At 44.0% G+C, this 23,731-nt stretch overlaps 1 protein-coding gene and 1 long non-coding RNA gene across 8 annotated transcripts in view; one reads left to right on the top strand and one right to left on the bottom strand.

Moving 5' to 3' along the window:
• Window positions 1–23,731, top strand: part of LOC140127925 (uncharacterized) — a 282,936-nt gene that overhangs the window by 35,467 nt on the left and 223,738 nt on the right. The gene's annotated exons all lie outside the window — the stretch shown is intronic.
• Window positions 1–23,731, bottom strand: part of LOC140127923 (adhesion G protein-coupled receptor E5-like) — a 102,908-nt gene that overhangs the window by 42,707 nt on the left and 36,470 nt on the right. For both annotated transcript variants that reach the window (XM_072149141.1, XM_072149142.1), the window contains exons 3-6: window positions 23,069–23,122; window positions 21,479–21,580; window positions 21,224–21,382; window positions 11,648–11,770 (exon numbers count right to left, since the gene is read on the bottom strand). In XM_072149141.1, the coding sequence (XP_072005242.1) occupies window positions 11,648–11,770; window positions 21,224–21,382; window positions 21,479–21,580; window positions 23,069–23,122 (438 nt within the window). The remainder of the gene's footprint in view (window positions 1–11,647; window positions 11,771–21,223; window positions 21,383–21,478; window positions 21,581–23,068; window positions 23,123–23,731) is intronic.

The following is a 23,731-nucleotide window of genomic DNA, read 5'->3' as shown; positions in this document are numbered from 1 at the left end:
CAGGAAGAAGAAGGAACAAAGAGTACAGTAAAGGACACAGGAGTTAAACAGGGTAGGAGCTTTGGGGAATGTTGATAAAGCAATTCCTAAAATGATCCTCCAAGATGACAGGGACCCCTGAAAAGCCCTAGTGCCTCAACTTGGAACGGTGGTCCTAAATGACCATCGCCCTGTCTGAAACCTGTCCCTAGTAGCTTCTCTATATTCCACCTAAATTGTGATGGTGGTTACTCAGTAACGCCCTTGGACAGTAATGCGTTTAAAAAGTACGAAAAGAGGTGAACCCCGTATAAAGAATATAGTAAAGGTCATATAGGTCCCTACAAGACATGTTTCGCCATGTCTTAAACAGGCTCATCTGGGGAACAGTATAAGACCAATATATCCAATATCTATGATGTATGGAAGATTCATAATGAAATCAGATGTTCGGTAGCCTAATCATGCTGCAGATAGGATCGCTGCAACAGCAAGGACCCTTTGGATCCAACAACCAGAGACCTCGCCCTACCTGCTGGATTTGTGGAAGACAAGGCCATGTCAAAAGAGACTGCAGGTCCAGACCCAGTCAACGCCCCCGAGATGACTACAGACCGCGCCAAAGTGGTCCCAGATCTGATGACTATAGAGCGTCCCAGAATAGACCCAGACCTAATAACTATAAAGGATCACATGATGAACCCAGGTATCAGGACCAAAGGTACCAAGAACCAAGACCACAGGATTCAGGATCTCCCCACCAACTATGAAGTTCAGGCCAACCTGTGCCCTGCTTTACAAACGCTTCAAAGTTTTACCCCAAAACAGCTTACGGATCCATTGTCCTCCCAGTGGACGGGCACCCCACAAAATTTCTAGTGGACACAGGGGCGGCCACCTTGGTTATCTCCTCACCTAACCTCCCAAGTACTGTGGAACTGTCTGATGACTTCTTGTCCTGTATTGGCATTACTGGCACCACTGCCGAGTCTCCCCTCACTGTTCCTGTATCCGTTGGACCTTTCCCTGATGTCATGGCTCGCTTCCTGGTGTCAGATACCTGCCCCGTCAACATCTTGGGGGCAGACCTTCTCCAACGTCTCAGAGCTTCTATCAGTTATACCCCCCAAGGTCTTCAACTTGAATTACGTGACCCCAAGTCAGAAGAGGGAACTATGGACAGATATGTACTTAAAGCTCTCCCTCTGATGCTTCAGCAAATTCATCAACCTGATCCCCTCTATGTAGTCCCGGACCGGGTCTCAGCCCAACTCCCCTCCTCACTCTGGTCTACTGGACCTCATGACGTAGGACTTCTACCAGTCCCTCCAGTGATGGTATATCTAAAAGAAGGGGCTCAGCCCCCGAGGATACCTTAGTATCCTCTGAAGATGGCTCAAGAAAAAGGCCTCTCCACCCAAATTCAGGCCCTTGTCAAGCAAGGAGTTTTGATCTACTGTACCTCTTCCTGCAACACCCTATTATTTCCTGTCCAGAAGAAGACCCCCAAGGGGTCTCCACCCAAGTACAGGTTAGTCCAGGATCTGAGAGCAGTCAATGCAGCTACTGTATTGGAAACTCCAGTGGTACCCAACCCCAACACTTTGCTGGCCAGCATTCCGCCATCTGCGAAGGTTTTCACGGTCATCTATCTTGCTAATGCCTTCTTCAGTTTACCCCTACACCCGGAGTGCCGTTATCTGTTTGCCTTTACCTCCTGTGGAAGCCAACTCACTTGGACAAGGCGCCCACAAGGTGCCCAGAACAGCCCTAATCAATTTACTCAGGCTATGAAGACTGTCTTGTCTCCCTGGATAACTGAGCATTCTCAAGTTACTCTTCTACAGTATGTTGATGATCTTCTCCTCTGTGCTGACTCCAAACAACTGCTGGAGCAAGAGTCGTTGTCTCTCCTACTGTACCTCTCTACAGTCAACTGCAAAGTTTCTAAGGATAAAGTTCAATGGTGTCATGCAAAGGTCATTTTCCTTGGACATTGTGTCTCTCAAGGGGCCAGACACCTCACAGAAGACAGGAAATCGGCCATTGCCAAGTTACCATTTCCTTCCACCATTAACCAACTCCAGTCTTTCTTGGGACTCATCACCTACTGCAGACAATGGATTCCGGATGCATCCAGGCTTATGCAACCCTTGTATGACTGTTTAAAGTCAGGAGGACCACAAGGTGCTTCACCACTGGTCCTCCCACATCTTCAAGACTGTCACCACCAACTGAAGATGGCCATTTCCAGAGCGCCTGCTCTGGGACTTCCAGACTATACCCAGTCTTTCAACCTGTTTGTTTCTGAAAATGAAGGACATGCAACTGGTGTCCTGGCGCAACAGCATGCTGGGAGACAACGTCCTATTGGATACTACTCTTGCCGTCTGGACCCTGTGGCCAGAACATCTCCTACTTGTTTGAAAGCAGTTCATGCCGCCCATGCACTTCTAGACAAGACTGCTGGCGGCAGTCCTTTCTCAGACCCAACCCAGACATCTGGCCCACCAGAGACACCTCAGACTTCAGTGTTCTTTACTTCTGCCTTCCCATATCACCTTCAAACGTTGTTCAGTCATCAATCCAGCCACTCTCCTTCCACATTCCAGGGGGGGAAGAAGGTGACCCAGAAGTTGCTCCAGAAGTTGAAGATCCTCATGACTGCTTACAAGTTCTTCTTGATGACACCTCAACGCCTCCAGGGGTAACTACCCAGGAATTACCCCATCCTGACCTTGAACTTTGGACAGACGGCTCCAGGTTTGCAGACCAGTCTGGAAGGTACCACACAGATTATGCGGTAACCACGGAAACACAGGTGGTGAAAGCGGAAGCCATACCAGCCTCCATGTCAGCTCAAGAAGCCGAACTGATAGCCCTCAAGGAAGCCTGTACTTTGGCCAAAGGGAAGACTGTGAACATCAGGACTGACGCAAGGTATGCCCATGGCATTGCCCATGATTTTGGAACAATCTGGAAGAACAGAGGCTTCATCACAGCCGCAGGTACCCCAGTGAAGCATGCAGGCCTCATCAAGAGCTTGATGGAAGCTCTACAACTGCCTACCAAGATGGCAGGGATCAAGGTAAAAGCTCACGGGAAAGTGAACTCCGAAGCAGCCAGAGGAAACTACCTGGCTGACTGCACAGCCAAAGAAGTACCTGGCTGACTGCACAGCCAAAGAAGCTGCCATGGAGAATGTGTCATCCGAGTGGCTGGAAAGGATCCCGAAGGAAAAACAAGAGATGACCTACCCCTACAAGAAGAGAAGATTATTTTTCCTACCCTTGCTCAGCTACAAGAGGAACAAAAGATGGCCCCAGAAGAAGAACATAAAGCATGGGTGCTGCTTATGAGAATGGACTCTGGACAATACAAGGACTTGTCTTTCTCCCTAGAAAGTTGTACCCCGCCATTGCTGCCTGGGCTCATGGGGTAACGCACAGAGGAAAGAACCAAGCACTAGGCTATGCCAAGAAGATGTATTTTGCTCCAGGACTATCTACCGCTGTGAATGCCTACATCAAGGCCTGTTCCATTTGTGCTACCTGCAACCCAGCTCCCACGACCAAAGTGTCCTACCAGCACCTGGCCAAGTCAGACTACCCTTTTCAAAGGATCCAAGTTGACCACATTCAGCTGCCCAAGTCAGGAATGTATGAATATGCCTTAGTAGCGGTGGACATGTTTTCAGGGTGGCCAGAGGCCAATCCAGTTGCCAACATGACTGCCAAACTTACAGCCAAGAAACTGATTACTGAAATTGCCTGTAGATTTGGAGTACCTCAGGTAATAGAAAGTGATCCCGGACAAATCTACACTGAACTATGGCAGATGCTAGGAGCCAACATAGGACTCCACACGCCATATCATCCCCAAAGTTCCGGGAAAGTTGAAAGGATGAATGGGACTTTGAAGAACAAACTGCTCAAGATGACACAAGAAAACCCTAAGGAATGGCCAGAACTCTTGCCCATTGACCTGTACCATGTCAGACACACCCCACAAGCCAAACATGGTCTCACTCCCCATGAGATTCTGTTTGGGTCACCCCCTAAGTTGTCAGAAGTTAGGAAGCAACAGTTAGCTGAAGGGATGGATAAAGTTGTTAAGTTTGTTGTCCGTTTGTCTAAAGAATTGTCTAGCACACATTCTGCAGTCTCTCCGAGGTTTGACGGTCCATACACTGTGGTTCTTGTCACCCCCACTGCGGTTAAACTTGAAGGGAAAACCTGGACACACGCCTCTCACTGCAGAAGAGACCCGGCTTCACCATGAGGAAACATATCCTTTCTGTATACATGATGTTCTTTAGCTCGTGCCACATTGGTTCAGGATTAACCACATTATGGGTTAATTTGCCCCAAAATAAACCACGATCGCCCAATCCCCCATCCATGGAGCTAATTTAGGGAAAGATGGGAGGACTCCATGAGTGTAAGTTAGTGTAGTGCAAGCGGGAGGTGAGGTCTTGCTGAAAGGGCAGGCTTTGCCCGAAGTTTGTGAAGCAACCCCACCCCGACCTATCCCCACTCATGGACAACCTCAAAGGTACATTAGAGGAAAAATTTAGTATTTAGGGGGGATTGTGAAGGGGAATATCTATACATGAGCTTTATAGTTTTATACATGAAGGGGAATATTTGTATATGAGCTTATAGTTTTATATTTTTATACTTTTATATAGCTGGCAAATACTAAAGTTGTTCCTCCTCAGCAATATGCTCAGATATATTACTTAAGATGGCGCCGGCATCCACTGATACTACCCAGCCAACACCCTATTCCAGGAATAGAACAACATTCCCGATTCCAAGAAGGCTTCATCACTCATATCGAAACTTAAGGTTTTGACAACGCCCAGGATATTATCTGCCCAGATACTGGAACTGACCAACCAGGGCACATCGGATGCTAGACACATTTGCTTAATCCTTGCCCACTATGATGCTGCATGATATGTAACCACACCTTTCTCTCTTCTGTATAAATCTGCTAACACGGAAATAAAGTTAGTCTTGTTGTGCTGAGCAGTAAAGAGCTTGTTTAAGATTGAGACTGAATAACCTTATATCAGATTCTATCTTGAAAACGTGCACACTTGCTCTGTCTAATTTGAGCTGACTGACCGGACCGGTTAATTGTCGATTACGACCCCGACAGGTATATAGAAAAGGAAGGGGTCAGCGTGTGTATCGCTGACGCTAACCCCTTTGCCTCTCATGAGCAGGGTCGGTGGAACACCAGCGTGTTCTTGGGCCGGCATTAAATCTGCTAGAAACACTGGTATGCTACCACCCATTGCCAAGCCAAGTAAAGCTGGCCCAGACCCCAGATTAGAGAAGGAGCGAACTGAGCATGTGCTTAAGCACATTGTCCGTCGCTCACTAGTCTGCATCAGCAGAATTAGGAGCCGGAATTACCCTGCTGATGGAATAGGGGAACCTTTTGATAAATACAGTCCCAGTCCTAAATAGTGAAATGGGCAATAAAAGAATAGACCAGAGGTCGCACTAACATTTTTCCAGAAGGGTAAAAATACTCCTCTCACCATTTTTGAGGAGTATTTTTACCCGAGGAGGAGTATGAAAATTTCGGTAAAACACTGCACACATAGCACACGCACAGACTCCACTCACACAGAACGCACACCACTCCACTCACACAGCACGCACAACACTCCACTCACACAGCATGCACAACACTCCACTCACACAGCACACTACACTACACTCACACAGCACGCACAACACTCCACTCACACAGCACGCACAACACTCCACTCACACAGCATGCACAACACTCCACTCACACAGCACACTACACTACACTCACACAGCACGCACAACACTCCACTCACACAGCACGCACTACACTACACTCACACAGCACGCACAACACTAAACTCACACACTACACTACACTCACACACTACACTACACTCACACACTACACTCACACACTACACTACACTCACACAGCACACACTACACTCACACAGCACACACAACACTACACTCACACAGCACACACTACACTACACTCACACAGCACACTACACTCACACAGCACACTACACTCACACAGCACGCACTACACTACACTCACATAGCACACTACACTACACTCACACAGCACACTACACTCACACAGCACACACAACACTACACTCACACAGCACGCACAACACTACACTCACACAGCACGCACAACACTACACTACACTCACAGCGCACACACAACACTACACTCACACAGCACACACAACACTACACTCATACAGCACACACAACACTACACTCATACAGCACACAACACTACACTCACACAGCACACACACAACACTACACAGCACACACACAACACTACACAGCACACACACAACACTACACTCACACAGCACACACAACACTACACTCACACAGCACACACTACACTACACTCACACAGCACACACTACACTACACTCACACAGCACACACTACACTACACTCACACAGCACACACAACACTACACTCGCACAGCACGCACAACACTACACTCACACAGCACACAACACTACACTATACTCACACAGCACACCCTACACTCACACAGCACACAACACTACACTCGCACAGCACGCACAACACTACACTACACTCGCACAGCACGCACAACACTACACTACACTCACACAGCACACTACACTACACTCGCACAGCACAGCCGGCATTAAATCTGCTAGAAACACTGGTATGCTACCACCCATTGCCAAGCCAAGTAAAGCTGGCCCAGACCCCAGATTAGAGAAGGAGCGAACTGAGCATGTGCTTAAGCACATTGTCCGTCGCTCACTAGTCTGCATCAGCAGAATTAGGAGCCGGAATTACCCTGCTGATGGAATAGGGGAACCTTTTGATAAATACAGTCCCAGTCCTAAATAGTGAAATGGGCAATAAGAGAATAGACCAGAGGTCGCACTAACATTTTTCCAGAAGGGTAAAAATACTCCTCTCACCATTTTTGAGGAGTATTTTTACCCGAGGAGGAGTATGAAAATTTCGGTAAAACACTGCACACATAGCACACGCACAGACTCCACTCACACAGAACGCACACCACTCCACTCACACAGCACGCACAACACTCCACTCACACAGCACACTACACTACACTCACACAGCACGCACAACACTACACTCACACAGCACGCACAACACTCCACTCACACAGCACGCACTACACTACACTCACACAGCACGCACAACACTAAACTCACACTACACTACACTCACACACTACACTACACTCACACACTACACTACACTCACACAGCACACACTACACTACACTCACACAGCACACACTGCACTACACTCACACAGCACACACTACACTACACTCACACAGCACACACTACACTACACTACACTCACACAGCACACACAACACTACACTCACACAGCACACACAACACTACACTCACACAGCACGCACTACACTACACTCACACAGCACGCACTACACTACACTCACACAGCACACTACACTCACACAGCACACACAACACTACACTCACACAGCACACACAACACTACACTCACACACTACACTACACTCACACAGCACACACAACACTACACTCACACAGCACGCACTACACTACACTCACACAGCACACTACACTCACACAGCACACACAACACTACACTCACACAGCACACACAACACTACACTCACACAGCACGCACTACACTACACTCACACAGCACGCACTACACTACACTCACATAGCACACTACACTACACTCACACAGCACACTACACTACACTCACACAGCACACACTACATTCACACAGCACACACACAACACTACACAGCACACACACAACACTACACTCACACAGCACACACAACACTACACTATACTCACACAGCACACACTACACTCGCACAGCACACACACAACACTACACTCACACAGCACACACAACACTACACTCACACAGCACACACTACACTCACACAGCACACACAACACTACACTCACACAGCACACACACAACACTACACAGCACACACACAGCACACACACAACACTACACTCACACAGCACACACAACACTACACTATACTCACACAGCACACACTACACTACACTCACACAGCACACACAACACTACACTCACACAGCACACACAGCACACACACAACGCTACACTCACACAGCACACACACAACACTACACAGCACACACACAACACTACACAGCACGCACAACACTACACTACACTCGCACAGCACGCACAACACTACACTACACTCGCACAGCACGCACAACACTACACTCACACAGCACACTACACTACACTCGCACAGCACGCACAACACTACACTATACTCACACAGCACACTACACTACACTCACACATCACACTACACTACACTCACACAGCACACACAACACTACACTCACACAGCACACACAACACTACACTACACTCACACTACACTACACAGCACACACAACACTACACTCACCCGGCCTTACTCTTATATCCCGTCGGGATCACCCAAACGCTGGCAGCTGTGGGCAGGTAGAGAAGGAGCAGGACGGGGAGCAGCAGCCCCCCTGTCCACATGTCTCCCCTGGGGCCGGTGCTCTCACTCCGGGTCTCTCCGGCACGCCCCTTAGTCATGTGCCCCGCTGAGCGGCCCGGCGCTGTGTTCGCGCTAGTGACATTTCCCTCTTTTGCAGCGCGCGCTGAACCGCTCAGCCTGCACGCTACACGGAATAATTGCCAAGCGTAACTTTACGCATGGCAATTATTTTGGGGGGTAATGGCGCCTCATCACGCGTCTGACGCATGGTGAGGCATTAATGCGACCTCTGGAATAGACTGAGCAATATTTGACAATTCACAATAGAGGAATCCCCCACGCATGCTTGATTACAGTAGAAAGGGTTTTTTTAGGCTGAAATGGTTCATCCTGTACATTTTTTTTTTTTTTTAACGAACATTACTAGAGACATTCATCAATAATTATTACAACAGGACTCCAGACTTAAATAGCCTTGTATATGGCACATGCTCTGTATAGGATGCTCTGGTGCACTAAAATAATCTAAAAGTTCTGCAGTGCAAAGTTAAATGGACAGGTTTATCAAAGTGCCTGTTTTTGAATGATAACGCTGGTGCAGTTTATTTTAATTTTAAAGTTAAATTTGCACCTTCTAATAATTGGCTTAGTTTCCATCTAGAATATATACCTTATATACTCGAGTATAAGCCAACGTACCTATTTTTGCCACAAAAAACTTATTGACTCGAGTATAAGCCTAGGGCGTAAAATGCAGCAATTACTCTTTGATAAAATGTTCAGTACCCTTGTCTTATCAATAAAATGTGCAGCAGAGCCCCCCTTTAAAAAGAAATGTCCAGAAGAGCCCCCTTTCCAAAAATAAGTCCAGCTGTGTCCCTTTAAAATAAAAAAGTCAAGCATTGCCCTGTTTAAAGAAATGTCCAGCAGTGCTCCCCTTTAAAGAAATTTCCAGCAGTGCTCCCCTTTAAAGAAATGTCCAGCAGTGCTCCCCTTTAAAGAAATGTCCAGCAGTGCTCCCCTTTAAAGAAATGTCCAGCAGTGCTCCCCTTTAAAGAAATGTCCAGCAGTGCTCCCCTTTAAAGAAATGTCCAGCAGTGCTCCCCTTTTGAAGAAATGTCCGGCAGTGCCCCTTTTTTTTTCCAGCAGTGCCCCTTTTTTCCCTTTTTCTTTTGCAGTTTTCAAGAAAAATACAAACACCAGTATGGCTCGCAGACCACTTTCAAACAAACATACATTGAGCTGATTATGTTTCATTTAAACTTTCGTGTACACAAGAATATACATTTATAAACCCATCAGTGCACAGTTTGTGAAATCCGATGTCCCTGGTTGGGGCATGTCTTATGGATACCTGTAACGCTTTTGTTTCCTGCTGCCCTTCAAAGGATTCTGTTGTCCTTGCTCTTAGCTTATCCCCCATTGCCTCAGTGTGTCGTTGGGGTCAGTGCCCCCTTTTAAAGAAAAGTCCAGCAGAGCCCCTCTTAAAGAACGAAATGTCAGCAGTGTCCCCTTAAATAGTGTCCAGTAGCACCCCTTATAAAATAACAAACTTGTCACTCACCTCCAGCGATCACCCCCGGTGTCCTCTCCTCCTCCGGCTCACCTCAGCTCGGCATCCGGCTTCCTGGCTGTGCGGGGAGAGGTAAGTCTATGCTCTCTTCCCACGTGCACATTCAGTGACGCAGCATGTCGCCACCTGATGATGTCACAACGTGTGCGTGTATATGGGCAGAGAGCATGGACGCACCTCTGCAAGTGAGTACTTTTTTTAGTGAGTACTCGTGTATAAGTTGAGTGGGGCTTTTTCAGCACATAAATTGTGCTGAAAAACTCGGCTTTTACTCGAGTATATAAGGTAACTTACGCACCTTACACACATACGCTTTTTGGGGTACATTTTCTTGTACCTGTATTTGCAGATATTTTTGTTCTCTATGTTGTGTAGACGTTTTTTCCTAGTGCTGTGTTTGCTTGGCTGTAATCTCAGGTCCTGTTCTATTTTAGCTGATTTTGCGTTAAGTGCCTTCCCATTGAGGTCTCATGTTTTTGAAGGATTGCATTCAGGTTTAAACTTTTTTGCGTATGTTCTGTTGCTTGAATTCCATGCTGCACCCCCCCCCTGGAACAACAGACACCTGAGCAAGAGTAAGTAACATATGTATTTTTATTTATGTATATGCATATTATATTATAAATTTATATGTGCCTTTATATATTTATACCTGTGTGAGGGCTTATTTTTTGCGTAGCATATTTTACTTCTCATTTATTATTCCGTGTACCGGGAAGCTGGATATTAATACTTTTGCTGTGCGCTCCAAATCATTTGTCTCCTTTATTCTTTGGTTCGGTCCTATCGCAGTGATACCAGACTTGTAGGTTTTATTGTGTTTTAATACTTTTTCTATAATTAAAACAGTGTACAAAAAAGAAAATAGTTTCGCCATCTTGTGACGCTAATAACTTTAGTGCACGGAGCTGGGGAGGTGTGGTCTTTTTGCTTAATGAGCCGTTGTTTTCATTGCTACCATTTTGAGGACTGCGTGACCTTTTGATAACTTTTTATTACTCTTTTATGTGATATAAAATGGTGTAAAAGTGGCGTTTCAGTGTGTATAGGACTGCTGGAATCCGAGCTCAGACAGTCCTGTGTAAATTGATTCTAAACTAAATCGTCAGTTTTCTGGTTAAATTGCCGTACTGGCACTTTGCGATAAGTAATTAGGTTTTGGGTTGCAGTTTGGGCACTCTGTCTCTAAAAGGTTCGCCATCACTGCCATATATACTCGAATATAAGCCTAGTTTTTCAACACAAAAAATGTGCTGAAATCCCAAACTCGGCTTATACTCGAGTAAAAAAAAAATAGGTTTTACCAGGTTTTTGTGGTAAAATTAGGGGTCTCAGCTTATACTTGGGTCGGCTTATACTCGAGTATATACAGGTATTTCTAAAAACCTTGAATAATGTGTCACAAAGCATTCTGGTCTATTACTCAAGTGCAAGAAAATTGTACATACCCTTGCTTTAATGTGAATGTAGTCAAACTAAACAAATAGAAATATTACATTGCACTTACCTACACAAGTGTTGGTGATGTTTTGGTAACCTTTATCACATTCACATTTATATGCACCCGGTGTGTTCTTGCAGATAAGGTTAGATCCACAGCGACGCGGGTTATCACTGCATTCATCTATATCTGTGGAAAAATATTATAATCTTGTAAAAATGACTCATGTTTTGTAAAAAGTGCAGCAGTGATGAAAGCACTAAAATGGCAAGTTCTCTTGCATGAGACAATGTGGTGTATTCACCAGGGCTTCTGTGCCCTGAAGCCCTGGAATAGTTGCAAATGCTAGCTGTGATGAATATACAGGTATAAGGAAGATTCACTGGCCAGATACTGACCTGTTCATCAAGCCACTCATATACCTCGCCTCCCCCCAGCTACAGCTTAACCCCTTAAGGACGCAGGTTTTTTTTTGCTCATTTCTCACTTTCCACCTTCAAAAATCCATAACTTTTTTATTTTAATGTATACAGAGCTGTGTGAGGGCTTATTTTGTGCGTAACAAATTTTACTTTCCTGTAATGTTATTTATGTTAACATGCCGTGTACTGGGAAGCTGGGAAAAAATTCCAAATGTGGAAAAATTGAAAAAAAAAAAAAAAAAGCATGTGCGTCACGTTCTTGTGGGCTCAGTTTTTACGACTTTGACTGTGCGCTCCAAATAACACCTCTACTTTATTTTTTGGTTCAGTGTGATCACAGTGATACCAAATTTATACAGCCATTTGTACTATTTACTATTAAACAATTCCTCTCTTAGTAAATGTGCCCCATTATCTGTACCACAAGTAGAGTGATTTATGTTCTGCAGTACACATGAAATTTGCAAGATGTTGCTAAAACTTTAAGAGAATTCAGGACAAATATTAAAGAGCATATCTTGAGCATAAAGAATTACAAAAAAATTGAGGAATAGGCTAAAAAAAAAAGACTTACAACTAACACCACTGGCCGAACATTTCAAACAATATCACAAGGACCTAATGGAACGGGCAATTGAAAATATCAAAATGGATATAAGGGTGCGGTCACATGTACTGCTAGCTAGCATACCGGAATGGAAATGCATGCGATCTGCAACCAGAACCTGGTGTATTTTATTAAAACCATGCAAGACACGGGGCTCTGGTTACCGATCACAAGAGGAGTTGACTTGGACAACTGGCTACTGAGGTCTGAGAGCCAATGGATTTATACCTCTCAAACCAAAAGGTTTAAAGGAAACCTACCACTTGTAGCGGCAGGTTTCTGATGGAAATACCGGGCACCAGCTGAGGGTGAGCTGGTGCCGGAGCTTATTTTAGTTAGTGTTTTAAACCGCGGTATCGCGGTTTAAAACACTTTTTAAACTGTATAGCCGGCGCAGGGAGGTACGCGCTCGGCGCTTACCATGCGCGTGGCTCTCCTTCACTTCCTATGTAGCCGCGCGCACGGTAAGCGCCGAGCGCGTACCTGCCTGCGCCGGCTATAAAGTTTAAAAAGTGTTTTAAACCGCGATACCGTGGTTTAAAACACTAACGAAAATAAGCTCCGGCACCAGCTCACCCTGAGCTGGTGCCCGGTATTTCCATCAGAAACCTGGCACTTCAAGTGGTAGGTTTCCTTTAAATGACTTCTTTAACTTTGGCTGTTTCCTTTAGAAATTGTAAAATAATTAAGTATTTCTTAAAAGAAAAATGTTTTTTTTTTAAATGTTTCCATCCCTTAAAATAAAGCGCCCTAATATCAGATTGTGCCCTATTGTCTCCTCTGTTTCCCTGATGAGGTTTTTGCCGCTTTTACCCCTCTAAACACTTTTTTTTAACCTGAAGAACATTTAATGTTATCTTTTAAAAGACTTGCTCAAAATAAATTAATTTATGCTATTTATGGTTAAATGAGGCCTTATCACATGACTCACCTGAGTAAATTTATAGTATGTACAGTATATCGGTACATGATTTACGTTCACTGTAAACCAGTGATCAATCATTTACAGAAAGGTCCTTCTGATTAATTTTGTAACATGATTTCAAAAGTCCTTACATCTAATTGGATGACTGACCTTGCAATCATTCAGACAGGAATAAGACGGCCACTCAGAAGATGCAGAGTCTCTTGGTGAAACAGTGTCAGGACAATATACCCTATACTTAGGCCTCTCTCACCATCTTCTTCTGCAGTGAAATTTTTGCCTCGGTCGTCTCTACAGACTTGGAAGTGTTGGGATAGTACGGGCATGTGTAACTACGCCGTCCTCCACCTACCACTGCTTAGCAAGTCGGCACCCTGTATGAGCACCAGACTGGCTGATGACAGAACAGAAAGACATGAGTGGCAAGCGCATCATCTGTGGTCTCTGCCACAATATCCTGGTACTGATATACGTGGCCTGGTATACATAACGAGTCGCATTCCAGTTGAAGGGCTGATTAGCTGATGGTGACTCGCGAGTAGCCGGTTCTGATATTATAGCCCTGCATGTTGCCATCATACAGTTGCAGTAACAAGTTGTTTGTGTCAGGCAGACAATAAAGAGCCGAATAGCTGATCATCTCAGCACAGCTTCCCCTTTCTACATTTGTAATACTTTTAGTAAAATACTCATTTTCATAATATCTTGTCAAAGTATCATTTCTGCCTTATACTTGTGTAAAATAATTAAATTAGATACCGTATATACTCGAGTATAAGCTGAAACGAGTATAAGCCGAGACCCCTAATTTTACCACCAAAACCTGGGAAAACCTATTGACTCGAGTATAAGCCGAGGGTGGGAAATGGATTGGTCACAGACCCCCCCCCCCAGTATATAGCCAGCCACCCCCCTATAGTATACAGCCTGCCCCCAGTAGTATACAGCCACCCCAGCCTGCCCCCAGTAGTATACAGCACTGCCCAGCTTGCCCCCAGTAGTATACAGCACTGCCCAGCTTGCCCCCAGTAGTATACAGCACTGCCCAGCTTGCCCCCAGTAGTATACAGCACTTCCCAGCCTGCCCCCAGTAGTATACAGCACTGCCCAGCCTGCCCCCAGTAGTATACAGCACTGCCCAGCTTGCCCCCAGTAGTATACAGCACTGCCAAGCTTGCCCCCAGTAGTATACAGCACTGCCCAGCTTGCCCCCAGTAGTATACAGCACTGCCCAGCTTGCCCCCAGTAGTATAAAGCACTGCCCAGCTTGCCCCCAGTTGTATACAGCACAGCCCAGCTTGCCCCCAGTTGTATACAGCACAGCCCAGCTTGCCCCCAGTAGCATACAGCACAGCCCAGCTTGCCCCCAGTTGTATACAGCACAGCCCAGCTTGCCCCCAGTAGCATACAAAACAGCCCAGCTTGCCCCCAGTAGTATACAGCACTGCCCAGCCTGCCCCCAGTAGTATACAGCACTGCGCAGCCTGCCCCCAGTAGTATACAGCACTGCCCAGCTTGCCCCCAGTAGTATACAGCACTGCCCAGCTTGCCCCCAGTAGTATACAGCACTGCCCAGCTTGCCCCCAGTGGTATACAGCACAGCCCAGCTTGCCCCCAGTAGCATACAGCACAGCCCAGCTTGCCCCCAGTAGCATACAGCACTGCCCAGCCTGCCCCCAGTAGTATACAGCACTGCCCAGCCTGCCCCCAGTAGTATACAGCACTGCCCAGCTTGCCCCCAGTAGTATACAGCACTGCCAAGCTTGCCCCCAGTAGTATACAGCACTGCCCAGCTTGCCCCAAGTAGTATACAGCACTGCCCAGCTTGCCCCCAGTTGTATACAGCACTGCCCAGCTTGCCCCCAGTTGTATACAGCACAGCCCAGCTTGCCCCCAGTAGCATACAGCACAGCCCAGCCTGCCCCCAGTAGTATACAGCCCAGCCCAGCATTAAAAAAAAAAAAAACTTATATACTCACCCTCCGGTGGCCCCGATCTGCAGTGCTGCTCCCCCGATGTCCGCGCCAGTCCTCTTCTGGCTTCCGCGCCCGGCCTCTGTACATCGCGCCCGGGAGACAGCAATGGAGGCGCCCAGCGCGATGTACAGAAGGCAGAAGAGGCGCCGGGAAGCCAGAAGAGGACATTGGGGGAGCAGCGCTGCAGAAGAGGACATCGGGGGAGCAGCGCTCCAGAAGAGGACATCGGGGGAGCCAGAAGAGGACATCGGGGGAGCAGCGCTGCAGATCGGGGCCACCAGAGGGTAAGTATATAAGTTTATTATTTTTTAAGTATTTTTTAACTCGTTGTGACTCGTGTATAAGCCGATGGGACGTTTTTCAGCACAGTTTTTGTGCTGAAAAACTTGGCTTATACACGAGTATATACGGTAATTTTCCCTACAAGAACATAGCAACATATGTGCCTGACAGTGGTGGTAGTTTGTCAAGTACCCTAGACCTGACTATTACTGAGGTAAATAGGGTCATAAAGATATGCTCATATGGCATATGTAGAACTATTCAGACTAAGAGGACATACTCCCACTTAGCCTGCAACCTACACAAAAGAGACTAAGTGTCTGGTCACAACTCAAAAGTGGGCTCTGATCGCAGGCAGTGAACCCATTAAATGCTACGGTCAGCGCGACTATGGCATTTTAAAATTGCCTTTGGGAGGGTCTTTCCCCCACGATCCCCCCTCACCCACGCGCCATCTTCGGGGGGCACCGTTCGTTGCTATGGCAGCCCTGAGGTCCGATGAGGCAGTGCCATTAAGATGGCTTCTATGACGTCGTCTTAAAGGCACAGTGTCAGCCTATGCACATGCATATCAGTATTGCAGAGTATTAGATCAGATGATTGCTTGCTCATGTCCCATGGTGGATATAGTAAAAAAGTTTTAAAAAAATGTTTTTCAATAAAAAATAAGTAGTAAATCAATAAAAATGCCCATAAGCCCCATAACCTATAAAGTGACATATAACTAAAAAAGCTAAAAAAGCTCTAAATCATAACACAAACCCCACATATATAATATCACCGCGTCCGTAACAATCCGTAGAATAAAAGTAAATAATTATTGAACCTACACGATGAACGCTTTTAAAAAAAATTGTTAAAAACCTCTCAAAAATTATGATTTTTACCGATTTTAATCCCACAAAAAATGCAATAAAAGTTATCAAAAAAACATATGTACCCCAGAATGATACTGTTGCAAAGTACATGTCCCACAAAAAACAAGCCATCAACCAGCTCCATAGCCAAAAAAGTAAAAATGTTGGGCCACAAATGATAGACGGCGAGGCACAAATAATAGATTTTTCCCCACATTAGGTTTTATTTGAGAAAATTTAGAAAAACATATAAAAGTTTGATTGTTAGGCTATACGGTGAACACCAAAAAAAAAAGAAGTAAAAAATCCAGTACAGAATTGATGCTTTTCTTCTCCTGCCCTCAAAGAAAAGTTCCTACATTTAGAACAATAGGAGATACCAACCCCAAAATGGTAACACTGGAAAAAGCATCTCATCCCGCAAAAAAATTGCCATCACATGGCCCAAATAACGGAAAAGCTAAAATTGTATAGTGTACAAAAGGGGCCAGTGAGAAAACTAAAATCCTGGAAGCCGCTGTGCACCCATAAAACAAGTAACGGCCACATGTGGGGGGTCTCTGTACTCGGGAGAAATTGCAAATTTTTAGATGGGCTTTCTCTTTTTATGTTTTGAAATGTGTAAATTTTAGGGTAAATGAACGTATAACCGACAAAATTTCACCTCCATTTTGATGTAATTACTATGAAGCTCTCAAGGGGTTAACACTCTTCCTAAAAACTGTTTCTGATAGTTTGAGGGGTGCAGATCTGAAAATGGGTTGATTATTTAGGTTTTTAATATTTAAATTTAAATATTTAAAATTTAATTCAAAAGAGTATCCCCAAAATAGTAAATTCTGAAAATACAGAAAATTGTTATTCGATTTGTAAGCCGCGTGACATCAAAATAAATTATCCAGACATTTAAAAAAATGATGAAAATGTAAAGTAGACAAATGGGAAATGTTATTCAGCAACTTATTTAGGTGGTAAATCTATCTGCCTGAAAATGCAATGATTTCGAAAATGCAACATTTTTCAAAAAAATGTATCATTTTTTCTTTTTTTTGTAAATAAACGCAAAATCCGCTAAAATTTACCACTAACATGAAGCACAACATGTGAGGAAAAAACAATCTCAGAATCGCTTTGATAAGTAACGGTGTTCAAAACCATATAAAGTGATGCAAGTTATAATACAAAAAATGGGGCTGAGCCTTAAGCTACAAAATGGCTAGGTCCTTAAGGGGTAAATAATAAATAGTGTGCACATAACACAATTGTATTAACCCCGTCGTGACTCAGCCTATTTCGGCCTCTAGGAATCGGCCCCATTTTTCAATTCTGCCCTGTGTCACTCTAAGTGGTTATAGCTTTGGAACGCTATAAGATATCCAGGGGATTTTGAGATTGTTTTCTCGTGACACATTGTACTTCAAATTACTTTTTGAATATTTGGATGAAATCTTTTGTGTTTAGGTACCGTATATACTGTATAAGCCGACCCGAGTATAAGCCGAGACCCCTAATTTTACCACCAAAAACTGGGAAAAACTACTGACTCGAGTATAAGCCGAGGGTGGGAAATGCATTGGTCAAACCCCCCAGTAGTATACAGCCTGCCAGCCCCCAGTAGTATACAGCCTGCCAGCCCCCAGTAGTATACAGCCTGCCAGCCCCCAGTAGTATACAGCCTGCCAGCCCCCAGAAGAATACAGCAGCCCCCAGTAGTATACAGCAGCCCCCATGTAGTATACAGCAAGCCCCTAGTAGTATACAGCAGCTCCTAGTAGTATACAGCAGCTCCTAGTAGTATACAGCAGCCCCTAGAAGTATACAGCAGCCCCCAGTAGTATACAGCAAGCCCCATGTAGTATACAGCAAGCCCCTAGTAGTATACAGCAAGCCCCTAGTAGTATACAGCAAGCCCCTAGTAGTATACAGCAGCCCCTAGAAGTATACAGCAGCCCCCATGTAGTATACAGCAGCCCCCATGTAGTATACAGCAAGCCCCTAGTAGTATACAGCAGCCCCTAGTAGTATACAGCAACCCCTGGAAGTATACAGCAGCCCCCATGTAGTATACAGCAGCCCCCATGTAGTATACAGAAAGTCCCCATGTAGTATACAGCAGCCCCTAGTAGTATACAGAAAGCCCCTAGTAGTATACAGCAGCCCCTAGTAGTATACAGCAGCCCCTAGTAGTATACAGCCAGTCTGCCCCCACTGCCCTTAAAAAAATAAACTTAAATACTCACCCTCCGATGTCAGCGCGGCTCCCCGATGTCGGCGCGGCTTACCGATGTCAGCGCTTCTCCGCGGCTCCTCTTCTCTCTTCCGGAATGGACGCGGCCATGTTTTCTTCTAGCAGGCGCATACTATGACGCGGCCGCTGCTGACATCATAGTATGCGCCTGCTAGAAGAAAACATGGCCGCGTCCATGACAGAATCAAGAAGCCGTGCTGACATCGGAGGGTGAGTATTTAAGTTTATTTTTTTAAGTGGGTAATTTTTTTTTGGTAATAGACTTGTGTATAAGCCGAGGGGACGTTTTTCAGCACATTTTTTGTGCTGAAAAACTCGGCTTATACACAAGTATATACGGTATTTAAAAAAAAAAAAAAGAAATTTGGAAAAATCACCAAAACCTGTATTTAGATGGACCTACTCAACTTTTAATTGACTGTGAGAGGCCTAAATAAAAGCTATACTCATAAATTCCCCCATTATGTAAACTACACCCCTCAACGTATGAAAAAGAACTTTTAAGAAGTTTTTTTTAACCCTTTTTTATAGGGGATAAAACAAAATGGAGGTGCGGTCTACAAATTGTAAATTTTTCTGACAATACCTTCATTTTGAGTGGAAAATTAAACATTTGCAATAGATTAAATGAAAAAAGGCTCCACAAAGTTTGATACCCAATTTCTCCCGAGTGCAGTGATACCCCATATGTGGTGGTAACCTGCTGTATGGGCGCACGGCCGGGTAAAGAATGGAGGGAGGCATCCAAATTGCTTCTTCAAATTGTACAGGCTATATTTTCTTTTCTTTTTTTTAATATGGAACTATAGGTGCTTATTTTTTTGCCACATGAGATGCACTTTTCTGGTACGTAATTTTTGGGGCATCTATAGCTAATTGGTGAGGTTTTTATTAACTCTTTGTTGGTAGAGGAAATGAAAATCATTAATTTTTAGGAAGATTTTTTGGGGGTTTTATTTGGGCCGTTTACCGTACTGTAAAAATAGTATATTATTTTTATTCTGTGGGTCGCCATGGCTATGAGAAGACCTTATTTATATAGATTGTTTTATTTTTACCCCATTTATACTGAATAAAACTTTTTTTTTTGTAATTTTAGCATCACCATCTTTCATATGCATAACTTTTTTATTTTTTGGCTGACAAATCTGGTTAAGGGCTTATTTTTTGAGAGAAGAGTTGTTCTTTTTAGTGGTCTAATTTTAGAGAGTGTAACATTTTTTATATCACTTTTTACAGCATTTTTTTTAAAAGGAATTAATTAAAAATGATCCTTTTTTGAAGCATTTTTTGGAGTTGTTTTTTATGGGTTTGACTGTGCGGGTCCAACTATTCTGTTTTATTATGCAGATTGTCACGGACACAGCGATACCAAATATGTGGAGGTTTTGTGTATTTTATTCAATTTTACTGAATAAAAACTAATTTGAAGAAAATCTTTTTCATTTTAACATCACCCCCGTTTTTAACTTTTTTAACTATTTCAAACTTAAACTTGAACCAGCGATACTCTGACAGTTTACAGTCAGACCCGGACAGGGTGTGACTGTGAAGAATATCGGGCAGCCCCGGGGCACTTGGCAGACCTCGGGGCTGCCCAGAAGAGGATCGGATTCCCCGGTAACCGGCACGGGGGATTCGATCCATAGGGGAAAGACCCCTACATGCCATGGTCATGCTTGACCACGGCGTGTAAGGATAAGGGGTTACCACTCGGAGCCGGCTCTGATCACGGGTGTTAGAGCGCGGTGTATGCTGTAATATACAGCTGACAGCCTATGCTTCTGGTGCCGGCTGCGTTCGTGAGCCGGTACCAGAAGCGAGCGTTGTATAGGATCCCCGTGCGGGAAGTATCTTCCCACAGGGTTGTACTATAACGTCCTGGTGCGCTTAGGGGTTAAATAAAGAAATAAAGTTTGTTTTAACAACCTCCACTTTTTCCCCGGTTCCCAATTTTGCTATTATTTCACACTTTTATACACTTTTGCATTTGGAGAAACTGATAGTATCTCCTATTTTTACATAAAGATATATTAGGCGTAATACTGAAAAAAAAAGTTGTCAAAAATAAGAAAAAAAAATTTAGTATATATGACTCCCAATAGATCCTTAAAAAATGTACAGCACTGTACTGTCCTGAGAAGTCCATGTATTGTCTGATTTTTTTTTTTTTTTTACCTTAGATGAAGCTGATAAACCATTTTTTTGCCATCTAATTTTTTCCCACCTTCTCCTTTGCTGAGGACTGCAAAATTCAGACTGGCTTACTCTTAGATGTTTTGTATTTGTCTCAACGCCCTGTTGCTTTTGCCGCACATCCCTTACCTGTACAGGCGTTCTGTTCTTTATAATCGGACGGGCAGAATTCTGTTTCATTTCCTTTGTGATAACCTGGATCACACGTACAGGAATAACCGCCCGGTGTGTTTCTGCAGTGAGTGAAAGCACCACAAAGATCTTTAGCAGTACGGCACTCATCTATATCTGGAAAACAAAGAGGAAGCAAGCTTCTGTTATTAGTTGTCAATCACAGGTTGGGCTTCATGGCACTGATTATAGTTACATATAGACAGAACTTACCTTTACAATCATCTTTATCTGTGATATATCCTGGAGGACAGGAGTATGAACCATTATCTGTCTGGTACATGGGGCAGGTATAGCTTGAACATTCTGTTACATCTGAGAGATAATAAGTCATCAGTTCAGCCTCTACTAATACTATAATGACAGGCTGCATGATTTTGTGTGATTGTAATACAGTTTAATTGATAGTAATAAAAATCACAATGAATGACCCTTTGTTATGGAGTCTTCCCCAAACAGAACAAACTGTATTATAATGTACAGTTTCTGCAGTAATGTGTGCGAACGATGCAGGGTATTACTGCTTATTATAAACATAACACTACAGCATCTCCAACATGATTTGCCATAGAGACAGCTTCCTTAAAGATACAGGGCCACACTGAGTATCTATGAATCAGTTGGATTACTTTATTCCTTCAGAGACACATTTTTGACTTGACAAGTTAATCTGGATATTATCACCCTTGGTATATTGTGTTAGTAGTATGGTATAATAGAGTTGGTTTCACCTTTTCCTCCTTAGAGGGAATATGACCTAATAGACCACTACCAGTTTGTTGGCAAACAGTTTAATGCCTGCCGTGTTTCTATTATTGAACTGTATGGGGGCATCATCCAGAAAATCAACTGTGAAGTGAGTTGAGTTTTTAGCTGGATTCACATGGTGTTTATTTTCCCCTATGTTGGAAGGACACGTTGGGTGGATTCCTGACTCTCTATATGCTTTTATTGACTCCGCTGAGTGTATTATGTCACTCAGAAGGAGGGAGCAGGATGAAAAGACGTAGCTTGCTACGTCTTTCCATCCCATCTTGTTCACAGTATATGTCATAAACTGGTCAGACGGAGGCAGCAACAATCCCTCAGTTTTCCTGTATATGCCAATGGGTTCGCTCAATATATGTTGGTAGTTCTCCTGGCATATACACTTAGCATATACTAAAAACAACATGTGAACCCAGCTTAAAATGGTTGTAAGAAGTCATGGAGGAAGAAGTTTAGCACTGAAGGCATGCTTTCCCTTTCCCAGAAAACCCCCTTCACTTTAACTGATGGTCATAGGGACCTGGTTCTCCTGAAGTCTAGTTCATGATGTCAATTACAGCAGTATTCAACTCTTTGGGGGACATTTATCAGGTCTTATACACCATTTTAAAAAATATAATTGCAATTACTTGTCCACTGCCTGTAACTGCACCCCTTTTTGCTCGATTGCCGTGGAGGAGACGTTAAGGGGGCGCGGCCTGGAGTGGAGTGGGCACTCACTACAGCCTGCAGGGTTTTGTGCAAATCTATTGCTTAGCAGCACAGCATGGCTGCCGGAAACATCAGGCCCCCGATTTATGTGCCGGCAGTGCTTCCATATAATAAATTACCCATCAATTTCTGCTGACAGGTTCTCTTAAATGCACAACTGTAGTGAGTAGGAGCATGAACCACTGGTTTGGCATGCACCTTAAGGCTTAATCAAATATCTATAGAGCTGATAAAAAAAGCAAAGCCCCATGCATACTGACATTAAATGAAACAGCGGTCAGCGATACATTTTGACATTTTTAAGGTAGAGACATTAATACATACTTGGAGGTAGAGTTCCATTCCTACATATTACACCTGAACGTCTTTTTGATACACCTATAACAAAACACAGTGTTGGTGATAAACAGCTTCCAAAAAATGGTACAAGATTCCAACATAAATTTACATAAATTTTTTTTTACATGAACATAATATTTTAGGATTTTAATGTTGTCATTTGGACAGAGTGACAGAGAGGGGCAGATTATTTTAGTAACTGGAATATATTTAGGTTTTGTACTAGATATAGACAGTGGAAAAAAAAGATCCCCAATATTATGTATTATTATGATGCATCGGTACTGTGCTACTCGGATTCATCAGAAAACAGCTACCAAATGCATCCCCAATATCAATATATTCAATAGAATATGATTTATAGTTTACCAACCATCACTGACAATCACAAACTTTTCACATGTTCACATGTTGCTGGTATAATGCCAGTTGTGGTCATAGGCCACTATCTGTACCTCTCACAGATTCCAAAGGAATGTTTTCCAGGTGATGCGAGGGGTATACAGTAGTATACACCAGTATAATTTTTCTATGGATACCGCATGACAATGGAACATCTCTGAAATCTAAATGAATCACTAGAGATTGCTTTGCACACCCTTAGCTTACTATCACTGTCAGGATAGGAAATGTATCCCATGCCTGGAC

This window comes from Engystomops pustulosus, chromosome 4 (assembly GCF_040894005.1).
Source record: "Engystomops pustulosus chromosome 4, aEngPut4.maternal, whole genome shotgun sequence".
NCBI classification, from domain to species: domain Eukaryota; kingdom Metazoa; phylum Chordata; class Amphibia; order Anura; family Leptodactylidae; genus Engystomops; species Engystomops pustulosus.
Note: the sequence above shows the minus strand (reverse complement) of the source record. Positions and strands in the feature narration are given on the sequence as shown.